Source organism: Pipistrellus hanaki (assembly GCF_964339955.1).
Source record: "Pipistrellus hanaki genome assembly, chromosome: 5".
Taxonomy (NCBI): domain Eukaryota; kingdom Metazoa; phylum Chordata; class Mammalia; order Chiroptera; family Vespertilionidae; genus Pipistrellus; species Pipistrellus hanaki.
In genome coordinates this window covers 38,471,123-38,491,473 of record NC_140507.1, presented here as the reverse complement: position 1 = coordinate 38,491,473, position 20,351 = coordinate 38,471,123, and the positions used below count along the sequence as shown (strand labels likewise).

At 40.9% G+C, this 20,351-nt stretch overlaps 1 protein-coding gene across 18 annotated transcripts in view; it reads right to left on the bottom strand.

Annotated features, from left to right (window-relative positions):
- LARP1B (La ribonucleoprotein 1B) overlaps positions 1-17,448 on the bottom strand; it is a 79,425-nt gene extending 61,977 nt beyond the window's left edge. For 8 of the 18 annotated variants that reach the window (XR_014795077.1, XR_014795078.1, XR_014795079.1 and 5 more), the window contains exons 1-5: positions 16,396-17,400; positions 10,902-10,960; positions 10,445-10,504; positions 8,363-8,537; positions 1,945-2,085 (exon numbers count right to left, since the gene is read on the bottom strand). Coding sequence is in view for 13 of the 18 variants with exons in the window: in XM_084884584.1 (XP_084740710.1) it covers positions 1,945-2,085; positions 8,363-8,537; positions 10,445-10,504; positions 10,902-10,960; positions 16,396-16,975 (1,015 nt within the window). In the remaining 5 variants the exon portion in view is untranslated. Of the gene's footprint in view, positions 1-1,944; positions 2,086-8,362; positions 8,538-10,444; positions 10,505-10,901; positions 10,961-16,395 lie in introns of all 18 variants that reach the window. The other 10 variants (XM_084884579.1, XM_084884585.1, XM_084884586.1 and 7 more) reach the window with 7 other exon arrangements.
- Positions 17,449-20,351: the final 2,903 nt, after the last annotated feature.

Below are 20,351 nucleotides of genomic sequence, written 5' to 3'. Positions count from 1 at the left end.
TCAATGTTTCTGTCTCATCAATGTTTCTCTCTATCCCACTCCCTTCCTCTGTAAAAAAAAAAAAAATCAATAAAATAATAATTTTTTAAAAAGGGAAATTCCCTAAGACTTGTGACTTAAGTAAGCAGTGGGGGGAAAAAACACTTCAGGTGAGAATGGAAAATGGTACAACCAATTTAGAAAACAATCTGGAAATTTCTAATAAAGTTAAATATGAACTTACCATACCACCTAACAAGCCCCTCCTAGGTGTTTACCTAGGAAATGACACATATGTCCAAAGGCTTGTACATAGATGTGCATATTTTTGTTGTTAATCCTTACCCATTGGTTTTTTATAGAGTGAAAAGGGAGGGGTGGAAAGACAGAAAGATTGATGTGAGAGACACAAAACAATTGGATGCCTCCAAAACCCACCAAGAACAGGGCCAGGGATTGAGCCTGCAAGCGAGGTGCATGCTCTGGACCAGACTCAATGCCGGGAGCCAAACTGACTGCCGTGCAGTATAACTTATAATATGCAAAAACTGGAAATAAGTAAAATATACACAAATATTTGAATTGATAAAGGGGAATAACCAGTCAACAGAAAACTATTCTGCAACAAAAATGTAGAACTATTGACATATGAAAACCATAATATTGAGCAAAAGAACACACAAGAGTCATAACATGTTATATAGTTCAATATATATGAAATTCTAGAAAGGGCAAATCTAACCTGACAGAAAGCAAGTACATTAGTGGTTGGGGAAAGTAACAGCAATTTTAGTGCATTTTAATATATATGATTTATAGGCTCAGTAAAGTTGACTTTTTAAAAAAGCCAGTTTGGCTCAGTGGATGGGGCGTTGACGTGCGGACTGAAAGGTCCTGGGTTCGATTTCGGTCAAGGGCATGTACCTTGGTTGAGGGCACATCCCCAGTAGGCAGCTGATAGATGATTCTCTCATCGATGTTTCTAATTCTCTATCCCTCTCTCTTCCTCTCAGTAAAAATCAATAAAATATATTTAAAAAAAGAAAAAGAAAAAAGAAACACCAGAGCCCTGGTTGGTTTGGCTCAGTGGAAAAAGCATCGGTCTGTGGACTGAGGGGTTCCAAGTTTGATTCCGGTCGGGGGCATGTGCCTTGGTTGCAGGCACATCCCCAGTGGGAGGTGTGCAGGAGGCAGCTGGTCGATGTTTCTCTCTCATTGATGTTTCTGACTCTGTCCCTCTCCCTTCTTCTCTGTGAAAAATCAATGAGATATATTAAAAAACAAACAAAAACCACCAGAAAACACAAAGTGAGGTATATCTGCCCTGCTGTCTTCAAAAAAAAAAATCATTGTTATTAAAGACAAAAGCAAAGGAACCATGCCAAACTAATGGACACTAAAGATAAAAGATAGTTAAAAGCAATGGGTTATCTAGATTAGATCCTACAAAAAAGAGGAGGAAAACTGCTGGTGGACATTCATACTATTACTACTATTTTTACAACATATATTATGAAGTTATTTAGGGTTAAAGAGGAACAATGCCTGGGCATGGCTGGTTTTGCTCAGTCGTTAGAATGGTGGCCCTCAGACTGAAGGGTCTCGGGTTTGATTCCCAGATAAGGGCACTTTATTTAGGTTGCAGTTTCATCCCACATCCTGATATGCAGGAGGCAACCAATCAGTGTTTCTCTCTTCCTCCCTCTCCCTCCCTCCCTTTCCTTCTCCTCCTCCCTTTTTCCTTTTCTCCTCTCTCCCTTCCTCTTTCTGAAAATTCAATGAAAAAGAATATCCTTGAGTGAGTATTGGAAAAAAAAAAAAAAAAGAGGAACAATGTCTGCAACTTACTCTCAAATAGTTTATACTATTCATGGCAATTAAAATAATAAGCAGAAAACTAATAATATTGTAATAAGCAGTAAGACATAGTTCCTCAGTCATTTTTCTCTTAAAAGTGTAACTTACTTCGTGTATCATTTCTCCTACTGTTTTGTGATGATTTATTTGTTTCAGGTTGACACCTTGTGCTGTTCCGGGATCCTGGTCTTTCTTGACTATCTGGTCTTACATCATCTAAGTGGAGTGGTACCCACTTGTGTTTATTAGCTTGAAGAAAACAAAATAAAATAATTTAATGACAACACAATTTTAATAAAACTAATTCTGAAAGGACTCTTGAAATATCACCTCACACCTGTCAGAATGGCTAACATCAATAAGTCAATGAAACAAGTGTTAGCAAAGATGTGGAGAAAGGGAACCCTGGTGCACTACTGAAAGGAATGCAGATTGGTGCAGCCACTGTGGAAAGGAGTATGGAGTTAACTCACATAATAAAATTAGAACTGTCGTATGACCCAGAAATTCCTCTTCTGGGAATATATCCAAAGAAACCCAAAACACTACTTTAAAAGAATATATGTGTCCCTGTGTTCATTGCATCATTATTTACAACTAGAGGCCCGGTGCACGAAATACATGCATTTGCTGAGAAAATACAGGCCAGGGGGGGTGTTGCCTGTCCTGTGCCCTCTCACAGTCTGGGAGCCCTTGGAGGATGTCCAACTGACAGTCAGACATCCTTAGCACTGTGCTTACCAGCCATGAGGCTGGCTCAGATTCTGGCTGAGCGGCACTCCCCATGAGAGCACATTGACCACCAGGGGGCAGCTCCTGCGTTGAGCCCTTGCCCCCTGGTGGTAAGTGTGTGTCATAGCAACCAGTTGTTCAACTGTTAGGTCTATTTGCATATTAGCCTTTTATTATATAGGCTAGCCAAGATTTGGAAGCAGCCCAATTGTCCAGTAGATGAGTGGATAAATAGCCTGTGGTACAGTTACACAATGAAATACTACTCTGCAGTAAAAAAGAAAGGAAATTTTACCCTTTGCATGATGGACCTGAAGAACATTATGCTAGGTTAAGTGAAATAAGCCAGAGAAAGACAAGTGCCATATGATTTCACTCATGTGGAATTTAATGAACAATCTAAACTAGCAAGCAAAATAGAGACAGCCCTGATGGGTGGGTGCAGAATCGAGGGTGGGGTGATGGTGGAAGGTTTGAGCAAAAAAGAAAACTCACAGAGGGCATGCAGGAGACAGCCAATCAATGATTTTCTCTCATCGTTGATGTTTCTCTCCCTTCCTCTCTGAAATCAATAAAAATATTAAAAGACTGGCCGAAACTGGTTTGGCTCAGTGGATAGAACATAGGCCTGCGGACTCAAGGGTCCCAGGTTCGATTCCGGTCAAGGGCATGTACCTTGGTTGCGGGCACATCCCCAGTAGGGGGTGTGCAAGAGGCAGCTGATCGATGTTTCTCTTTCATCGATGTTTCTAACTCTCCATCCCTCTCTCTTCCTCTCTGTAAAATATCATTGAAAATAAAAATATATATATATTAAAAGACTGTATTTTAATTAAATGAGACTTAATTTTTTCTTAAAGAGATTATCTCTACAATATCAAAATAATTTTCTTCTCACATAGCTCTTTAAAGTATTTTCTATAAACACTTTCTAAAAATCAATTGAAAATTCAGTGATGAAGTATCACTGAAATTGTTTTGCTTTTAAGTGAAATGCCAACTTTTCTGTTTAATTCTAATGGATAAAGTGTTCAAAAATAGTACATGTACATACCACTCCTATCTAATACTTGATTCTTAGGCTTGAGAATGGGATATACCTGATAGGACATTATAATGTACACATTGGAAAGCTTGGATAGTGATTCAAAAGAACTTTTAGTTTTGCGTCACAGTCTAAAATATAGATAAAATATTGATTTATTCAGCATTAATACTAATGAGTTTTTTTTTTAATTGAGTCTAAGTGTAACATGTATCTAACTGAATTTGACAAATCTTGTTAAAACTATTACTTACATTTTTCTTATTTTTTTTAACATGTATTTTTACTGATTTCAGAGAGGAAGGCAGAGAGATAAAAACATCAATGATGAGAGAGAATCATCGATTAGCTGCCTCCTGCGTAGCCCACTGGGGATCAAGAGAGCAACCCAAGCATATGCCCTTGACCAGAATCGAATCTGGGACTCTTCAGTTCTTAGGCCTACACTAAATCCACTGAGCAAAACCAGCTTATTTTCCTTACTTCTTAAGAGAATTAAGAAATTTAACTTTTCTTGTTGACGAAAAGATAATGTAATTGTAATAATGTAATTCTCAAGATGGCCTATTCGTGGATTTCACAGTTAAGATTTCAATATTTTCACTCTTCTGTCTAATTATTTTATTTTATTGATTTTTTACAGAGAGGAAGGGAGAGGGAAAGTTAGAAATATCAGTGTGAGAGAAACATCAATCAGCTGCCTCCTGCACTCTCCCTACTGGGTATATGCCCGCAACCAAGATATATGCTCTTGACCGAAATCGAACCTGGGACCCTTGAGTCCACAGTCTGATGCTCTTTCCACTGAGCCAAACCAGCTAGGACTACTATATATATACATATATATATATATATATATATATATATATACACACACACACACACACACACACACACACACACACACACACTTTTTTTTCTTAAACCAAACAAAAAGACTCATGAGCAATGGAAACACTATTAAGGTAATTAATTAAAGGAAAAGGAGCCGGGACCGGTTTGGCTCAATGGATAGAGCATCGGCTTGGGGACTGAAGGGTCCCGGGTTCGATTCCGGTCAAGGCCATGTACCTTGGTTGCGGGCATATCCCCAGTAGGGGGTGTGCAAGAGGCAGCTGGTCGATGACTCTCTCTCATCGATGTTTCTAACTCTCTATCTCTCTCCCTTTCTCTCTGTATAAAAAAATCAATAAAATATATTTTTTTAAAAAAAGAAAAAGGAATATTATTGTGAAAACTCAGTACTGATTTTCTATATAACCTACAATATATGGAGACATGAGTAAAAGAGAATAGGAAATAATCTAAAAACTCTTTAAAGACTAAATTCTATCAAGAGATTCTTGAGCATAAATAAGGCTTCTGTTTGAAGATAAAATATGTGCCTGGTTGGTGTGGCTCCATAGATGAGGGTCAATCTATGAACCACTGTTAGATTCCCAGTAAGGGCATGGGTCCTGGTTGTGGGCACCATCCCTAGCAGGAGGCTGTGCAGGAGGCAACTGATCAATTATTCTCTCTCATCATTTATGTTGCTATCACTCTCTTTAAAATCAATAAAACATTTTTTTAAAATGTGTGCTGTTAGGAAAGTCAATTCATGGCTTGAGAACAGGCAGTCCTTGGGTTATGTCGGACTGAACATACCTTGCTTCATGATTACATTGCCATCTTTCATTTATTTATTTTATTTATTTATTTATTTTTTTAAATATATATTTTATTGATTTTGTACAGAGAAGAAGGGAGAGAGAGAGAGAGAGAAACATCGATGAGAGAGAGTCATCAATCAGCTGCCTCCTGCACACCCCCCACTGGGGATATGCCCGCAACCAAGGTACATGCCCTTGACCAGAATCGAACTCGGGACCTTTCAGTCCCCAAGCCGACGCTCTATCCATTGAGCCAAACCGGTTTCGGCTCATTTATTTATTTTAAAAAAAAGTTCTGTCATTTCGAAGTCTGTACATCTGGCTTTATGTTTTTTTTATTAGTTATTTGCCACAAGTAAAGGTCAGGAATTATCTTTCTTTGAAATTTTTTTTACTGTTTCACTTCATTACTGCTATGTTATGTGCTCCATATGAGTGATATAGGTGCTTATGTAGGTGGGTTCTGACTTATGGTAAAAATCACATTACATTACGCCATAGGAACAGATCTCCAATGTAACCCAAGGACCTACTGTATGTGAATCACTAACTATAAACACCCAGATTTTAGTGTTGGCTGATAATTTTAAATGAAGCAATTAGCAAGGAAAACAAATATTAGAGCAGGATAACAGGTCTACCATCCTATATAGTAAAAGGGTAATATGCAAATTACCAAACAGTGGAATGACTGCTCGCTATGACACACGACCACCAGAGGGAAGAAGCTCAACGCAGAAGCTGCCACAGGGGGTGCGCCCCTCAGCCAGAAGCCCTGAACTGGGCTCACAGCCTCTCCCGCCTCCATGGCAGCACTAAGGATGTCTGACTGGTGGCTCCTAGACTTTGAGAGGGCACAAGCAAGGCTGAGGAACACCACCACCACCACCCCCACCTGTGCACAAGTTTCATGCACCAGGTCTCTAGTCTATAAATAACAGTCAAAAAGAAAAAACTACCTGTGTCTAAAAAGCATGAAAAAGTTTTAAGAACTGGGGTAATTTTTTTCTAATAACCACATGGTTGTCCTATTGGCACCACCTTTGAGCAATTAGCCTTGGTTCATTGTACCAAGTGAGCCTAATGCTTACCCTGCAGCTAAAGGACTAGATAATCGTTAGAATAAAGATCAAGTCAAGTATTTAATACATGATAGATTGCTCCATTATTAAAGAAGTTCACTGGTGACTACCCTCCATGAATTAAAATGCTTCAACATCTTCCTATGGAACTCAAAATGTTAACCCCAAGTTTTAATCCTGCATAATGTTGACTATGCCTACCTCTCCAATATCATCTCCAAAGTTCACCATGCCTCAGTTATGACCTTCTGACAGTTTAGATTTTTTTCCTACCAAAAGGCCCCTGCAGACACTTTTACCTAGGCTCAGAACACTGATGAATATATGGTTTTACAAAGCAGTTCAATCATGTGTCCTTTAGACACATGAAAAGTTCTAAAAATATGGAAAAGGATGTAAAGAGAGCATCTTTTTTTTCTTCAAAGTATGAAGGGAAAAAATTTGACCAAAATTGTTCTCCCTTTTCTCAGAAAAACATTATCTCAAAACTCCCTATAAGACAGGATCAGTTGCAATGCCGGTTTAAAAAACAATAGTTAGCCCAACTGGCATGGTTAACTGGTTGAACATTAATCTATAAACTAGGAGGTCATGGTTCAATGTTTGGGTTGTGGGCTCAATCCCCAGTGTGATTGGAGGCAGCCAATTAATGATTCTCTCTCATTATTGATGTTTCTATCTCTCCCTCTTCCTTACTCACTGAATCAATAAAAATACATATATTTTAAAAATAGTTATGGCCCAGTCATTGTGGCTCTGTAGCTGAAGAGTCAACCTATGAACCAGAAGGTCACACGGTTCTATTCCTGGTCAGGGCACTTGCCCAGGTTGCAGGCCCAATCCCCTGTAGCAGTCCTGCAAGAAGTAGCTGATCAATGATACAATCACTTTATTGATGTTTCTATCTCTCCCTTCCTCACTGAAATCAATACACTAGCTTTACACAACTTTCCAATCGTGTATCTATACTCATCTCTATTAAGTACAACTTCATTTCCTTCTCACATAAAAAAAAGAAAAACTTACGAGTTCAGAAATGAATGCTACAAAAACATATCAGTTACCATTTGCAGATGGTATCCTGAAGAAATCCAAAAATACTCATTGGTGACTGACTACCTGGAAACAATTGATTAAATACAATTCTTCATTAGTATAACTTCCTTCCAGAAAGTAAGGCTAAAATGAACATATAGATAAACTAACCTCTCTTTCACTAATTACTTGACTGAGCCTCATTCTCACTGACATTTTCACCAGGGCCACATACTTTACAATAGCCAAGACATGAAAAACAGTCTATGGACAGACAAATGGATAACAAAAATGTGTTGAATTTAGTGAATGGAACAGTAAGAAGAAAACTCTATTATTTGCAACAGCAAGATACACCTTGAGGGCATTATGCTATGAAAAAAGTGAGACAAAGACAAATATTGTATGATTTCACTTATATGTGGAATCTAGAAAAACTGAACTCAAAGAAAGAGAACACAGTTGGTGAATGGGAGAATTGAGTGAAGATGATCAAAAGCTACAAACTTACTACTACATAAGTTCTAGTGTGCAATGTACAGCACAGCAACGATAATAATACTGTATTACATATTGGAAAGTTGCTTAGAGCCTAAAAATTCTCATCTTAAGAAAAAAAATTGTGCCTGCTCAGTGGTTGAATGTCAACCCATAAACCAAGAGGTCGCTGGTTTGATTCCTGGTCAGGGCACATGCCCAGGATGTGGTCTTGATTACCAGTAAGGAGCCTGCAGGGGACAACCAATCTATGTTTCTCTCATCAAATGTTTCTACCTCTGTCCCTCTTCCTTTCTAAGATTAAAAAAAAAAAAAATTTTTTTTAAAGAACAAATTTAAAAAAAATAGTGACTATGAATTGATGGATGTTAAACATTGTGATAGTCATTTGCATTGATATATACATATATCAAATCATTGTGTTCTATACTTTAAACTAATATAATCATATCTCAATGAAATGGAAGTTATAGATAACAAACCTTTCCTTCGTTGATTATTTGACTGAGCTTCATCCTCACTGATATTTTCACCAGGACCATCTAGTTTTGTTTCCCGGGTTTCTTTGCTCTCACTGCTATTTCTCTTTTCAACTTTATCTTCTTTTTCTTTTTTATTTTGAAGTTTCTTATTTCCTTGGTTGATGACACTCTGACACTGCAAAAAGTATTTCAGAATGAAATAATTTTCACGAACATTTTCACTAGCATATCCAAAAATCTGTGGTAATATGCCTAACCTAAATATTACAGAACAAATGCTAATATTTAAAATATTAAAAAACTACTTTTCAAAAGACACTGTTAAGAGAAAATCAAGCAAGCCATAGATTAGGAGAAAATATTTCCTAAGTTTCTAATAAAGAACTTGTATCTGATATATACAGGTTTTGGAAAAAGTAGATTTACAGTTGTTCATATGGAAAAATATTTAATAAATACAATAATCAACTGTTCCGTGTACTCACAACTGTAAACCTGCTTTTCCCCAGCCCTGTAAAATGAGCTCTCAAAATGCAATAATGAGAAAACAACTCAATATCTGAAAAATGAGCTTGAGTTGAACAGATACTTCTTTAAAGAGATACACTGAATGGCAAATGTATATGAAAAGATGCTTGACATCTTTAGTTAGAGAAATGTAAATTGAAACTACAATTTGATACCACTACACACATACTATAATGACTAAAATTAAGAATGAGCAGCTGGTGCCATTTTGGGGCTCAGCCCACCTGATTTTCCAAATGATCTAATAAATTTATAATTCTTAAAAAAATGAACAATGAATATTAGTGGTGTGTGAAATAACTATAATTCTCATTACACTGACAGTGGAAATAAAAATTTTAGTAGTTTCTGAAAAAGCTAAACAAATAGCTACCATACAATCTAGCTAATTCTACTTCTAGGTATCTACCCAAGAAAAATGCATATACCGCCAAAACCGGTTTGGCTCAGTGGATAGAGCATCGGCCTGCGGACGGGAAGGTCCCAGGTTCGATTCCGGTCAAGGGCATGTACCTTGGTTGCGGGCACATCCCCAGCAGGGGGTGTACAGAAGGCAGCTGATAGATGTTTCTCTCTCATCGGTGTTTCTAACTCTCTATCCCTCTCTCTTCCTCTCTGTAAAAAATCAATATATTAAAAAAAAAAAGAAAGAAAGAAAGAAAGAAAAAAGAAAAATGCATATACCCATGCAAAATTTGACATATAAATGTTAATATAACAGCTTTATTTCTAACAGCCAAAAAATAAGTACAATCAACACAAATGTCCACTAATAGAAATGTCCACTAATAGGTGAATGGACAAACAGCATTACATCCATACAATACTACTAGTACTCAGCAATAAGAATGAACTACAGATAAAAATACCACACACATATTTGCAGTTTATTATATGTCATTCATGTACCAATTAAGCTGTTTAAACTAATATATACTACCTACAATTATACACCACACAAATTACAACCAGCAAAGTGCACAGTATCAAATGAAAACATGTATAACCACACATGCTAATCCTATAAAAACCCACTTAATACAATATCTTAGAAACATCTTTTGGAACTTTTTTAATCTTTAAAATTCTAGGCCAGGTGGTGCAGCTCAGGTCACGATTCAATTCCCAATCAGGGCACATGTGGGCTCGATCCCCAGTGGGGGTGTGCAGGAGGCAGCCAATCAAGATTCTCTCTTATCACTGATGTTTCTATCTCCCTCTCCGTTCTGAAATCAATAAAAAATATATATTTTTAAAATTCCATTCATTGAATACTTATTGATCAATGACATACATATGTCATATAAGTACATATATATAGTTAGGACTGCAACACATTGGAAATATAAATCAGAAAGAACAAGCAATATAAATTCTGAAACATAAAATGAATGGGCTTTAGATACATTATATGAAAATGGGCAAAACTATGAAAGGGTAGTTTTCAACACCTCTTTATTAATATAATTCTCTAAATTTGAAGTAAAATAAGTTCTGCATGTTGAAATGAGAATCTTTTCCCTATATGGAAAGAAAGCCTTAAACAATACTCACTCCAGTGTTCACTAATTCACTTGGTGTTGGCCAATTCGCCATATCGCTGAAATCACTAGCCTAAGAAGTAATAAATAGGTGTTATGTCTGCAAATTAGAAATTTTAAGTAGAAAAAATATTTTCTAAAGGTGAAAGCAATTTTAAAAATCACCTACATTCAATTTATATGCAGGCATTTGCCAAATTAATCCAAGTTTCTCCAAACATCAGAACACTGAAACAATAAGGCCTTGGCCTATGATCTCTAGCACTATTTAATGACACTGACTAAATTAATATAAACAGGATTAACAGAAGCATATGGGATTTTATATAAAAGCTACAATTCTGTAGCATATTAACTTCAAATTGCCAACAATATAACACAACTAGAAGAAAGATTCATAGTAATCTAAGAACAATGATTTTCAAAATTAATATGGAGTACTGAAGAACTTCTTTGTGTAAAAGACCTACCTTGTTGGATTTCTTTGTCTTGAGTTTTCCTGCTTTTATGATTTTTGGGGAACTGAGCTCTAAAAAACAAAACAAGACACACAGAATTGTTTTTACAATCACTTCAATAAATATATTTAACTAGAGGCCAGATGCACGAAGATTCGTGCAAGAATGGGCCTTCCTTACCCTGGCTGCTTCTCTCTCATCTTTGATGTTTCTATCTCTCTTCCCTTCCTCTATGAAATAAAAAAATATTTAAAATAAAAATAAAGCAGAATAGTGAATACACAAGTGTTTTATTCTTTATACTTTAGGCACACATATATGTATAGACATATGTAAATATGCTTAAGAATAAAATTAAAATAGATACAGTAGTAAAAAATATGGGCAAGTAGGACAAAAAAATGGGGTAGAAAAAAAACAAATAAAAATTATATTTGCCTGAATATTATCTAGAATTTCACTGAAGTATGTTTTATAAAATACTATGTTTTATAAAGTTATATGGTATATAGAACATTTGGGAACATTTCCCACAGGAAAATTAAAAATATGTTCCAAAATAGCCGGGAATGGTTTGGCTCAATGGATATTCGGCTTGGGGACTGAATGGCCCCGGGTTCGATTCCAGTCAAGGGCATGTACCTTGGTTGCGGGCACATTCCCAGAAGGGGGTGTGCAAGAGGTGGCTGATCAATGACTCTCATCGATGTTTCTAACTCTCTATCTCTCTCCCTTCCTCTCTGTATAAAATCAATAAAATATATATATATTTTTAAAAATATGTCCCAAAATAGTGCTAAGTCAAGTAAATTAACCTGGTAGTTACAAAATACACCCTTATATAAACTATTTGATATAATGAAAAGTAAGAAGGAATAGGCCACACAAGCAAATTTTTATGGCTTTATTACAAACAAGTTAGACATAACTCACAAATTTAAGGTCAGAAGTTAAAGATAAAATTATTCTGGCCACATGCAAACCAAAGTAAACTTTTACATTTCAATACTGAATGACACAATGAAATTATTAAGAAATTGGAGATCCCTAGCCAGTTTGGGTCAGTGGATAGAGCATCGGCCTGTGGACTGAATGGTCCCAGGTTCCATCCTGGCCAAAGGTACATGCCCGGGTTGCGGACTTGATCCCCAGTAGGGGATGTGCAGGAGGCAGCAGATCAATGATTCTCTCTTATCATTGATGCTTTTCTCTCTTCCTTCCTCTCTGGAAAAAAATAAAATAAAATAATAATAATAATTATTATATATACACACACACACACACACATATATATATGAAAAAATATTTGAATGTGACAGAGTTTATTTTTCTATTGATTTAAAACTCAGTATTACCACATACTCTATCCAGACACTGATTACAATCTCTAGCTAAAAGAAGTTGGGGAGGAACAATCTTGAACTTTATTTCTTCACACAAAAAATGATTTTTATTTTAGTCTATTCTTTTGGATCCAAAAATTTTGGATTTTTGTTTAAACTTTAATCTTTCAACTTTAATTCCTCTATAATGGGGAAATTTTTACATTTAACAGTGGAATTTATAATGCTGACAGTTTATTAATGGAGTATCTTTATGTATACATTGTAATTGGGATGTTCATATGCATTTTTTCCTTACCATAATTTAATCTCATCACTGAGGATGTGATAAATTGTGTTGGACAATGTGGTTGGATATTCTAGGATAGTGATTTCTTAACACTGGTTACTAAATGGTCCTTTGAGTTAGCTTACTTTTCCAAGAGGAAGACTTTCCTAAAACATTCCTGTTACAACATCCCAATTTCTCTCTTAGAAACAAGTTTCCTGATTAAGAAGTTTAGAAAAAAGAATTGAACTTTCAAAGCCAGCACTTTTTCCCTTTAAAAGCTAGCTATCCACAACTGCTCCCTCATGCTGTCAACTTTACAGGGAAAAGCTACCAATGATAGAAAAGGGAGAGTGTAGAGGGGAGAGAACTGCACTTGTGAAATGTGTGAACACCATCCCTCCACTTCCAAGTTCAACATCAGGAAGTCCTTTGAGTTGCTAACTTAGACCACCTCATCAACCCAATCTTTTTATTGTTGAAAGGATGATCATGAGCTTAAAAGCCCTAGCCAGTTTGGCTCAGTAGATAGAGCATTGGTCTGTGGACCAAAGAATCCAGGTTCAATTCCAATCAAGGGCACAAACCTTGGTTGCAGGATCCTCCACAACCAATCAATGTGTTTCTCACACATCAATGTTTCTGTTTTTCCCTCTCTCTCTAAAGATCAATGGAAAAATATCCTCAGGTGAGAATTAATAACAACAAAAAGAAACTGAGTGATCCTAAAAGAAATACAAATGGTCAAACATGAAATGGTACTCAAATGCACTAATAAGTGCACTAAAACAACATTTTTTCCCTATCATACTGAGGGGGGGTGGGGGTGGGGGGGGGAGAATGCCAAGTATTAACCTGGCCATTTTGGTTCATTGGATAGTGTCAGCCTGGGGACTGAAGGGTCCTGGGTTCGAAGACGGTCAAGGGCATTTGCCTTGGTTGCAGGCACATCCCTAGTGGGGGGGGGGGGGGTGCAGGAGGCAGCTGATTGATGTTTCTCTCTCTCAATGTTTCTAGCTCTCTATCCCTCTCCCTTCCTCTCTGAAAAAAAATAAAAAATCAATAAATATATATATATATATATATTAAAAGCCCTGGTTGGTTTGGTTCAGTGGATAGAGCATGGGCCTTCGGACTGAAGGGTACCAGGGTTTATTCTGGCCAAGGGCACATGCCTGGATTTCAGGCTCAATCCCCAATAGGGGGCGTGTGGGGGGCAGTTGATCAATGATTCTCATCATTGATGTTTCTCTCTTCCTCTCTAAAATCAATAATATATATATATATATATATATATATATATATATATATACACACACACACACACACACACTTTAAAAAAAAATGCCAATACAGAAATTAACATTTCTCTCAAGCTGTTGGCAACAATGTATAGTACTTAAAATATAGTATATACCATTTCCCCAGCCAGCGTGGTTCAGGGGTTGAGCATTGACCTATGCACTAGAGTACTTCTGGTTGGCTCAGGCTTTGGTTGAAAAGAGGGATTTATCTGTATTACCAGAAACAGCAATATACAGGCCAGAACAATCCCCAAAATAGAAGTGTCTTGGGAGAACTGAAAGAACAATAATCCTTTACCTGCAGTTCCTATCAGAGAAAATTCATAATTAACAATCCTGAAATACTCCCCTACATTTGTTATAATGTTTCTGTCTATCTCTGGTAATAAAATTTCTTGCAGTATGTTGGGATGGAATACTTGTACCTCATCAAGAGAGTGACTGTAAATCCAGGTTTGGACATGACAGATAGGGTTTAAGTTTGTTATCCCAGTAAAACTAATATCCTACAGTCATATTAATAGATTGTTGTGTTAATTTAACACTCCTTAGTTTTCACCTACTCTGGACACTAAAGGTCCTCTGCAGCTATTTTATTATTCTTGAAGTTGCAAATCTGCTTAGGAAGCCAAGACTGTAAAGTTATATATAGATGGCACTCTGGTATTAGAAACTAGAAGAGATTAATATATTCAGTTCATTCATTTAGAAGGCCCAGAAATCTTGCCAAAAGTTTAGCTAGGTAGTAACAACATCTAGTCTAAAACCCTGTCTTTCATACAGTGCATTTCTACACCATTCTCTTATTTAAATTACCTAAGTATTCTTCTACTACAAATAAAAATTGTGGTAGGACAGTGTAGAAACAGGATTAGAGAAATAAATTACGAAGCTACTCCAAGTTTGGAGAATATAACTTCTACAGGAAGAGAATAGATTCCAAGAAAAAGAGTTGCCTATAGAAACACACCCACAAAATTAAAATTCTCATGAACCACACTATACAACAAGCATCAGCTTGTTCTTAATCCCCAACAAGGATTGAGATACCCAATGAAAGCACCTGTAGGTTAATTTATTATACTAAACTGTTAACTACTTTTCACATGGTCATTTTCAATTAAAACTCCTGAGTCTTACCTTAATGGTTAAAAAAAAAAAAAAACTGTCAAAATGATTTCATAGCCAACAAAGAATTTGGGTTTTCTGATAGTTCACTGAGTAAAATGTATAACTGGTAAGTCTAGTAAGTAGGGAGATGAAATAACCATTAAGATTAACTAGGGCTTTTTTCTCTTAGCTAATTTTATGGACATTTTACTTTTACTTTAAGATTTTTGCTCTCTTCAGTTAGTAATAGTAGATTTTTGCAACTATAAAGAATGATAATATTAAATTTAAAACAAAATATTAAGTAGTTTTTCTCCAAGTCACAAATTAATGATGATGAACATTACACTGTGCAAAAGCTACAGAAATCAATTAACTGTAGTAGTTCCTCTGAAGAAATACTTTATATCTACAATACTATAATGCATGTCTACAATAATTACCTTACATTTACACCATACCATTTATTTCAACTGATCTCCACAGATCTATAAACATGCCCTGTATTTCCCTATCCTACGGCTACCCTTTAATTTTAAGAAAAAGTGAAGATCTGTAATGTCTATGTTCAACTGATCATGGAGGGATGAGGACTCATGTGTAATACCTTAATCAATAAAAAAAATTTTTTTTTAAGTTCTGAATAAATAAATAAAAGTTCAGTTGATTTACAACTTAATTTACAAAGGTTTGTGTTTTTTTGTCTTGGTTTTTACTATTTCCATTTAAACTTTCAAACAAAAATGCAGTTGCTGAAATCCAAGTAAAGTACCCAAGGCCACCTGGTCTGCATTCAAGGGCAGTGACATAACCTAATTCCCTCTCAGGAGGGGTATGAATGTTAGAAGACTACCATTTCCCTACTGGGCGATCCGCCCTCGTAGTCAACTATCCTACTTTTATTTCCCACCCAATCATAACTCAAAAACATGTTCAGTACCAACCAGAGACTCATTTTTGCACCCGACTACGTAGTTGTTTTGAAAACATTGACAATTTCCAGCTCACCCACTATTTCATAATAAAAAATAAAACACAGCCGTGCTTCCACGTACAAACCCCCTTCTGCTCCACAGCTTGTTTAAAAAAAAAAAAACGCCCACGAGAACTTCCCTGTAGGGCGAACGACCTGCAGTAGCTACACCTGAACTCAGCCTTCCCGACCGAGTCCCTTCGCACGTGGGGACAGCAAAGCCAGCGGGGCCGCGCCCGCCCGCCCCGCGGCTCCCGGCTCCCTCGCCGGCCCGGGAGGAGCCGCGGTCCCACCTCCCGCAGCCGCCCGCGTCCAGATGTCCATTTATGTAAATGGGCCGGGTGAATGACAGACACCTTGGCACGGAACACCTCGGACTGACAGCCAGAGGCGGCCTGCCCCTCCCCCGCCCGCCCCGGTCGCTACGCGAGCAGCCCCCCCTCACCCCCCACCCAAACACACACACACACACACACACACACCGGCGCCCACCGCGGGGGCCGCCCACCTGCTTCCAGGGATTCCAGCGGGGGCGGCGGCGGCTCCGACCCGGTCGGGGACAGGTGCTGAGGCGGCTTCTTGGTCCAAGGGTTCTCCTTCGGCGGCAGCGGCGGCGGCGGCGGCGGCAGAGGCAGCTTTCCTTCGGGGCCGGCCGTCACCTCCTCCTCCTCCTCCCGGGCGTCCTCGGCCGGCGGGTCCCGCGGCGGCGGCGGCGGCGGCGGCGGCGGCAGCGGCTCTCCGCCGAAGGGGCCCCCCGGCCCGCGCGCCCGGTGCGCCAGGTGCAGCGCCAGCGGCCTCACGGGCACGGCCGCCTGAGGCACGCTGTGGCCCAGCACCGGCGCCGGCGACGGCTCTCCCCGCGCCCCCGCGCTGGTGGCGGTGGCGGCGGCGGCGGCTGTGGCGGTGGTGGCGGCGGCGGGGACGGCCCTCTCCTCCTTCGCCGCCTGCTTGCCCTCCTGTTCGGGCGGGGGCAGCGGCTCGGTCTGCCGGCTCAGCCCGGGCGACAGCGACTCCTTCTCAGCAGCCGCCGCCGCGGCGGGCGACTCTTCCCGAGAGTGAGCCGCGGGCACCGGGGCGCGAGCGGACATGGTCCCCTTGCCCCAGCCGCCCCAGCCGCGGGAGGCCCGGGGCCAGGGAGGCCGGGGCCAGGGAGGCCGGCTGCCCGTCTCTCCGCCGGGGCACCCACTGGCTCCGGCCTGGGGCACAGAGCCCGAGAACCCGGCCGCCGTCGCCGCCGCCACCGCCGCCCGCGTCGGCCGAGGCCGTGCAGCGCCCGGGGTGCCGCCCCTCCCCGCGTCGAACGGAGCGCTAACCGCCCGTTGGCTCCGGCCGCCTCAGCGACGCACGCCCGAGCCAGCCAACCCGCGCCGGGCGCCGCGGCCGCGAGGAGCCGCGAGCCGCCGGCCGTCACCTGGCGCAGGCAGCGAGGAGCACGGCAGCCGCCGCCCGAGGACCTCTAGCGGAGTGCGGGCGGCACGCGCCCCAACAGCCGGTAACTGCTCGCGGGGCGTGAGGGGGCGGGCCGAGGGGCCGGCGGGGGCGGGGCTTCGGGGGAGCGTGACGTGGCTACTCGCCGGCCGCGGCCCTCGCCCGGCCGCCGCCCGCCCGCGGAGGCTGACGGACGTGCCCGCCCCGAGGGCCGGTCCCGCCCCAGCGGCCCGCCGAGGGGGAGGGAGGGCGAACTGGGCGACTCCCGGCTCCGGGGCTGGGGCCGCCCGGGCTGCGGGCGCCTGGGCGGGGCGCGCACCGGGCCTCTGTGACTCGGGGCGGGGCGGACCGGGTCGCCGGCCGGCGGCTGGGCGGGGCGTGCTGGGCGGCGCACGTGGGACCCGGCGCTGAGGCGGAGCCGTCCCGCGGCCGGGCCCGGGGGTCTCGGGCGCCCAGCTTGGGCCGCTCCCCAATGGGCAGGTGCCCCGGACCCGGCCGCGCTGTCCCGACGGGAATCTCCTCCCCGCCAACGTGAGAACAAGTGCCCCGACCCCTGGCCTCCCCGGCGCTTGGGGCACCGCGGCCACCGGCAATCGTAAGCCTCGTCCGAAATGAAAACTGTACCTACCATCTGTAGGCGCTGGGAAACCTTTGCCCAGGCGGTTAGCTTAGTGCGCTTCCCCGCCCCAAGTCCAACCCACAAAATGGAAAGGGCTCTTGAGTGGAAACAAAGTATCTTTTCTTAAAAACACTTACAAACTTAATGCTGTCCCAAATGTTTTCTCCCAGGACACGTTTTGATTTTTAAAAATCCGGCAAGACCTTCCTAATTTCCACTGAAATCAACGAGCGATGACATTGGTTTCACGTGAAGTGCATTCCTGAGTTAAGAACGTTCACGTTCGGGGTGCGAGGTTGCTGGAAATGGGCTCCGCTCTCGGGCTGTCAAACTAGACAGACGATTTGCACCTGCCGGAGTCGCACTTCGTAAAGCTAATTAGCTATGCCTATGCGAATATTACAACAGCTATAAATAAAGCCTTTCATGTATAACTAGTGCCCAATTTATCTGACCTAAGCAATCTCCTAAATCCGTTTCTAGTTCAAGAGGGATGTTATTTGCACCCACAGTACCAGAGGGGTGCCCTCTACTAGCCCCTTTATTGGTGAAGCTTTTGTGTTTTTAACTAGAAACCAGCTGCTTCTCCTCCTAATCAGCCTTTAGGAGTCCTGCTAGTTAATGCCTGACTTTTTTTCCAAAAGCCTATCAACACATTCACACTTGATGAGGCTCAGAGAACACAATTATATTTTACCTGTAGCTATTTAACTATCGCTGCTTAGCGATGGAGACATATGAGAAACGTGTCATTAGCAATTTCTTCATTTTATGAACATCATAGAGTGTGCTTACACACCTAAGCTGTATGGTATAGTGTGTATTGTTAAGAATACACTCTAAATAAAGTACAATATAGTAAATACATAAACCGGTAATATCGTCATTTATTATCAAGTATTATGTCTTACATACATAATTGTATCTGCTACTGGCAGTGCAGTGGGTTTGTTTACACCAGCGTGACAACAAACACGAAATGTGTTGCACTATGGCATTATGATGGCTACGAGATCGCTGGGTGATAGGAATGTTTCAGTTCCATTATAATCTTATGTCATTCACAGAAACATTGTTAGGAGGTGCATGGCTACATATATGGGTTTAAGCGTTTCCCAAAAGGTAAGGTGACCAGACATCCCGCTTTTTAACAATCTTTCCAAACATCGGAAAGATTTTTTAAAACGCCGCAGGACGCGGGACAAATTGTTAGAAATCGTGGCTGTCCAGCCCAAAGCGGGAGGTCTGGTCACCTTAGTTTAAGGTTGATTCAGTTGAGAAAAATGTTATGTGGGCCCGGCGGGCATGTCTGGGGGAGGGGGGGTGGGAAGGAATGGGTTAACAAAAAAAATGGGCCAGGCCATCATTTTTAAAGGAGGGTTTTTATCATGCAGATTGCCTTTTCCTTCTATGGAGATTACCTCATAGGAATTGACCAGAAAATTCCAAACAGGTTGACTAAGATTGTGTTTCTGGTCCAGTTTGAAACTGCAAGTAGATCAGATTTTTTAAAAATATGTTTTTGTTGATTTCAGAGAGGACGGGAGAAGGAGAAATAGAAACATCAACGATGAGAGATCATGGATAGGCTGCCTCCTGCATGCCCCACATGGGGATTGAGCCCACAACCTGGGCATATACCCTGACCAGGAATTGAACCGTGACCTCCTGGTTTATGCTCTATTCTTAACCACTGAGCAACACAGCGGGGCAGATCAAATATTTAATCTAGGCTTGGTATCATGAGATTTTAGCAAAAGTGACACCATTTTGAGACTGTGGTTTTTCACTTTTAGCAAAAGTGACACCATTTTGAGACTGTGGTTTTTCACTTTAACAGTAGTTTTCCTCTTTATTATTAAAGTGAAAAACATAAAGGTTGAAGAAACACAGGAGGAAATAGTTGTGCTTGGAGAGGGAGACAAACTGGAGGGTAAATATGTTCCCAAGGGGTCTGTCTATAAAGAGCTCAGCAGTAGGTGTTTGGGATCTAGGGCAATGCCTATAATGCCAGTCAAGGAATTTGGCTACTTGTCGGTCTTTTAAACACAGACAGCTGCTTCTCGAAAACAACCTCACCAGTCTTCTATTTGCTCCTCCATATCTGCTCTCCACCGTTTCCCTCCATTTGTGTCAGAGAAGGGTGACCTGTTAGATTGTAATAGATCCCTGACCCTCCTTTGTATCTTCCATGGGTTCAGGCAGTGGGAAGTATCTGCAGGTGATTAGAGGCCTAAGTCATAGTTCTTATTACCCACAAGTTATTATCCATCCTATGGATTATTTCCCTTGGATAGGGTCATCGTTTAGCCTGGAGAAACAAGTTATTTGGTTTAAAACACTGTCATCAAGGAAATGGGAATGAGATAGCCAGGAATCAGTAGGACTGTGAGAACTCTGACTGGTTTGGCTCAGTG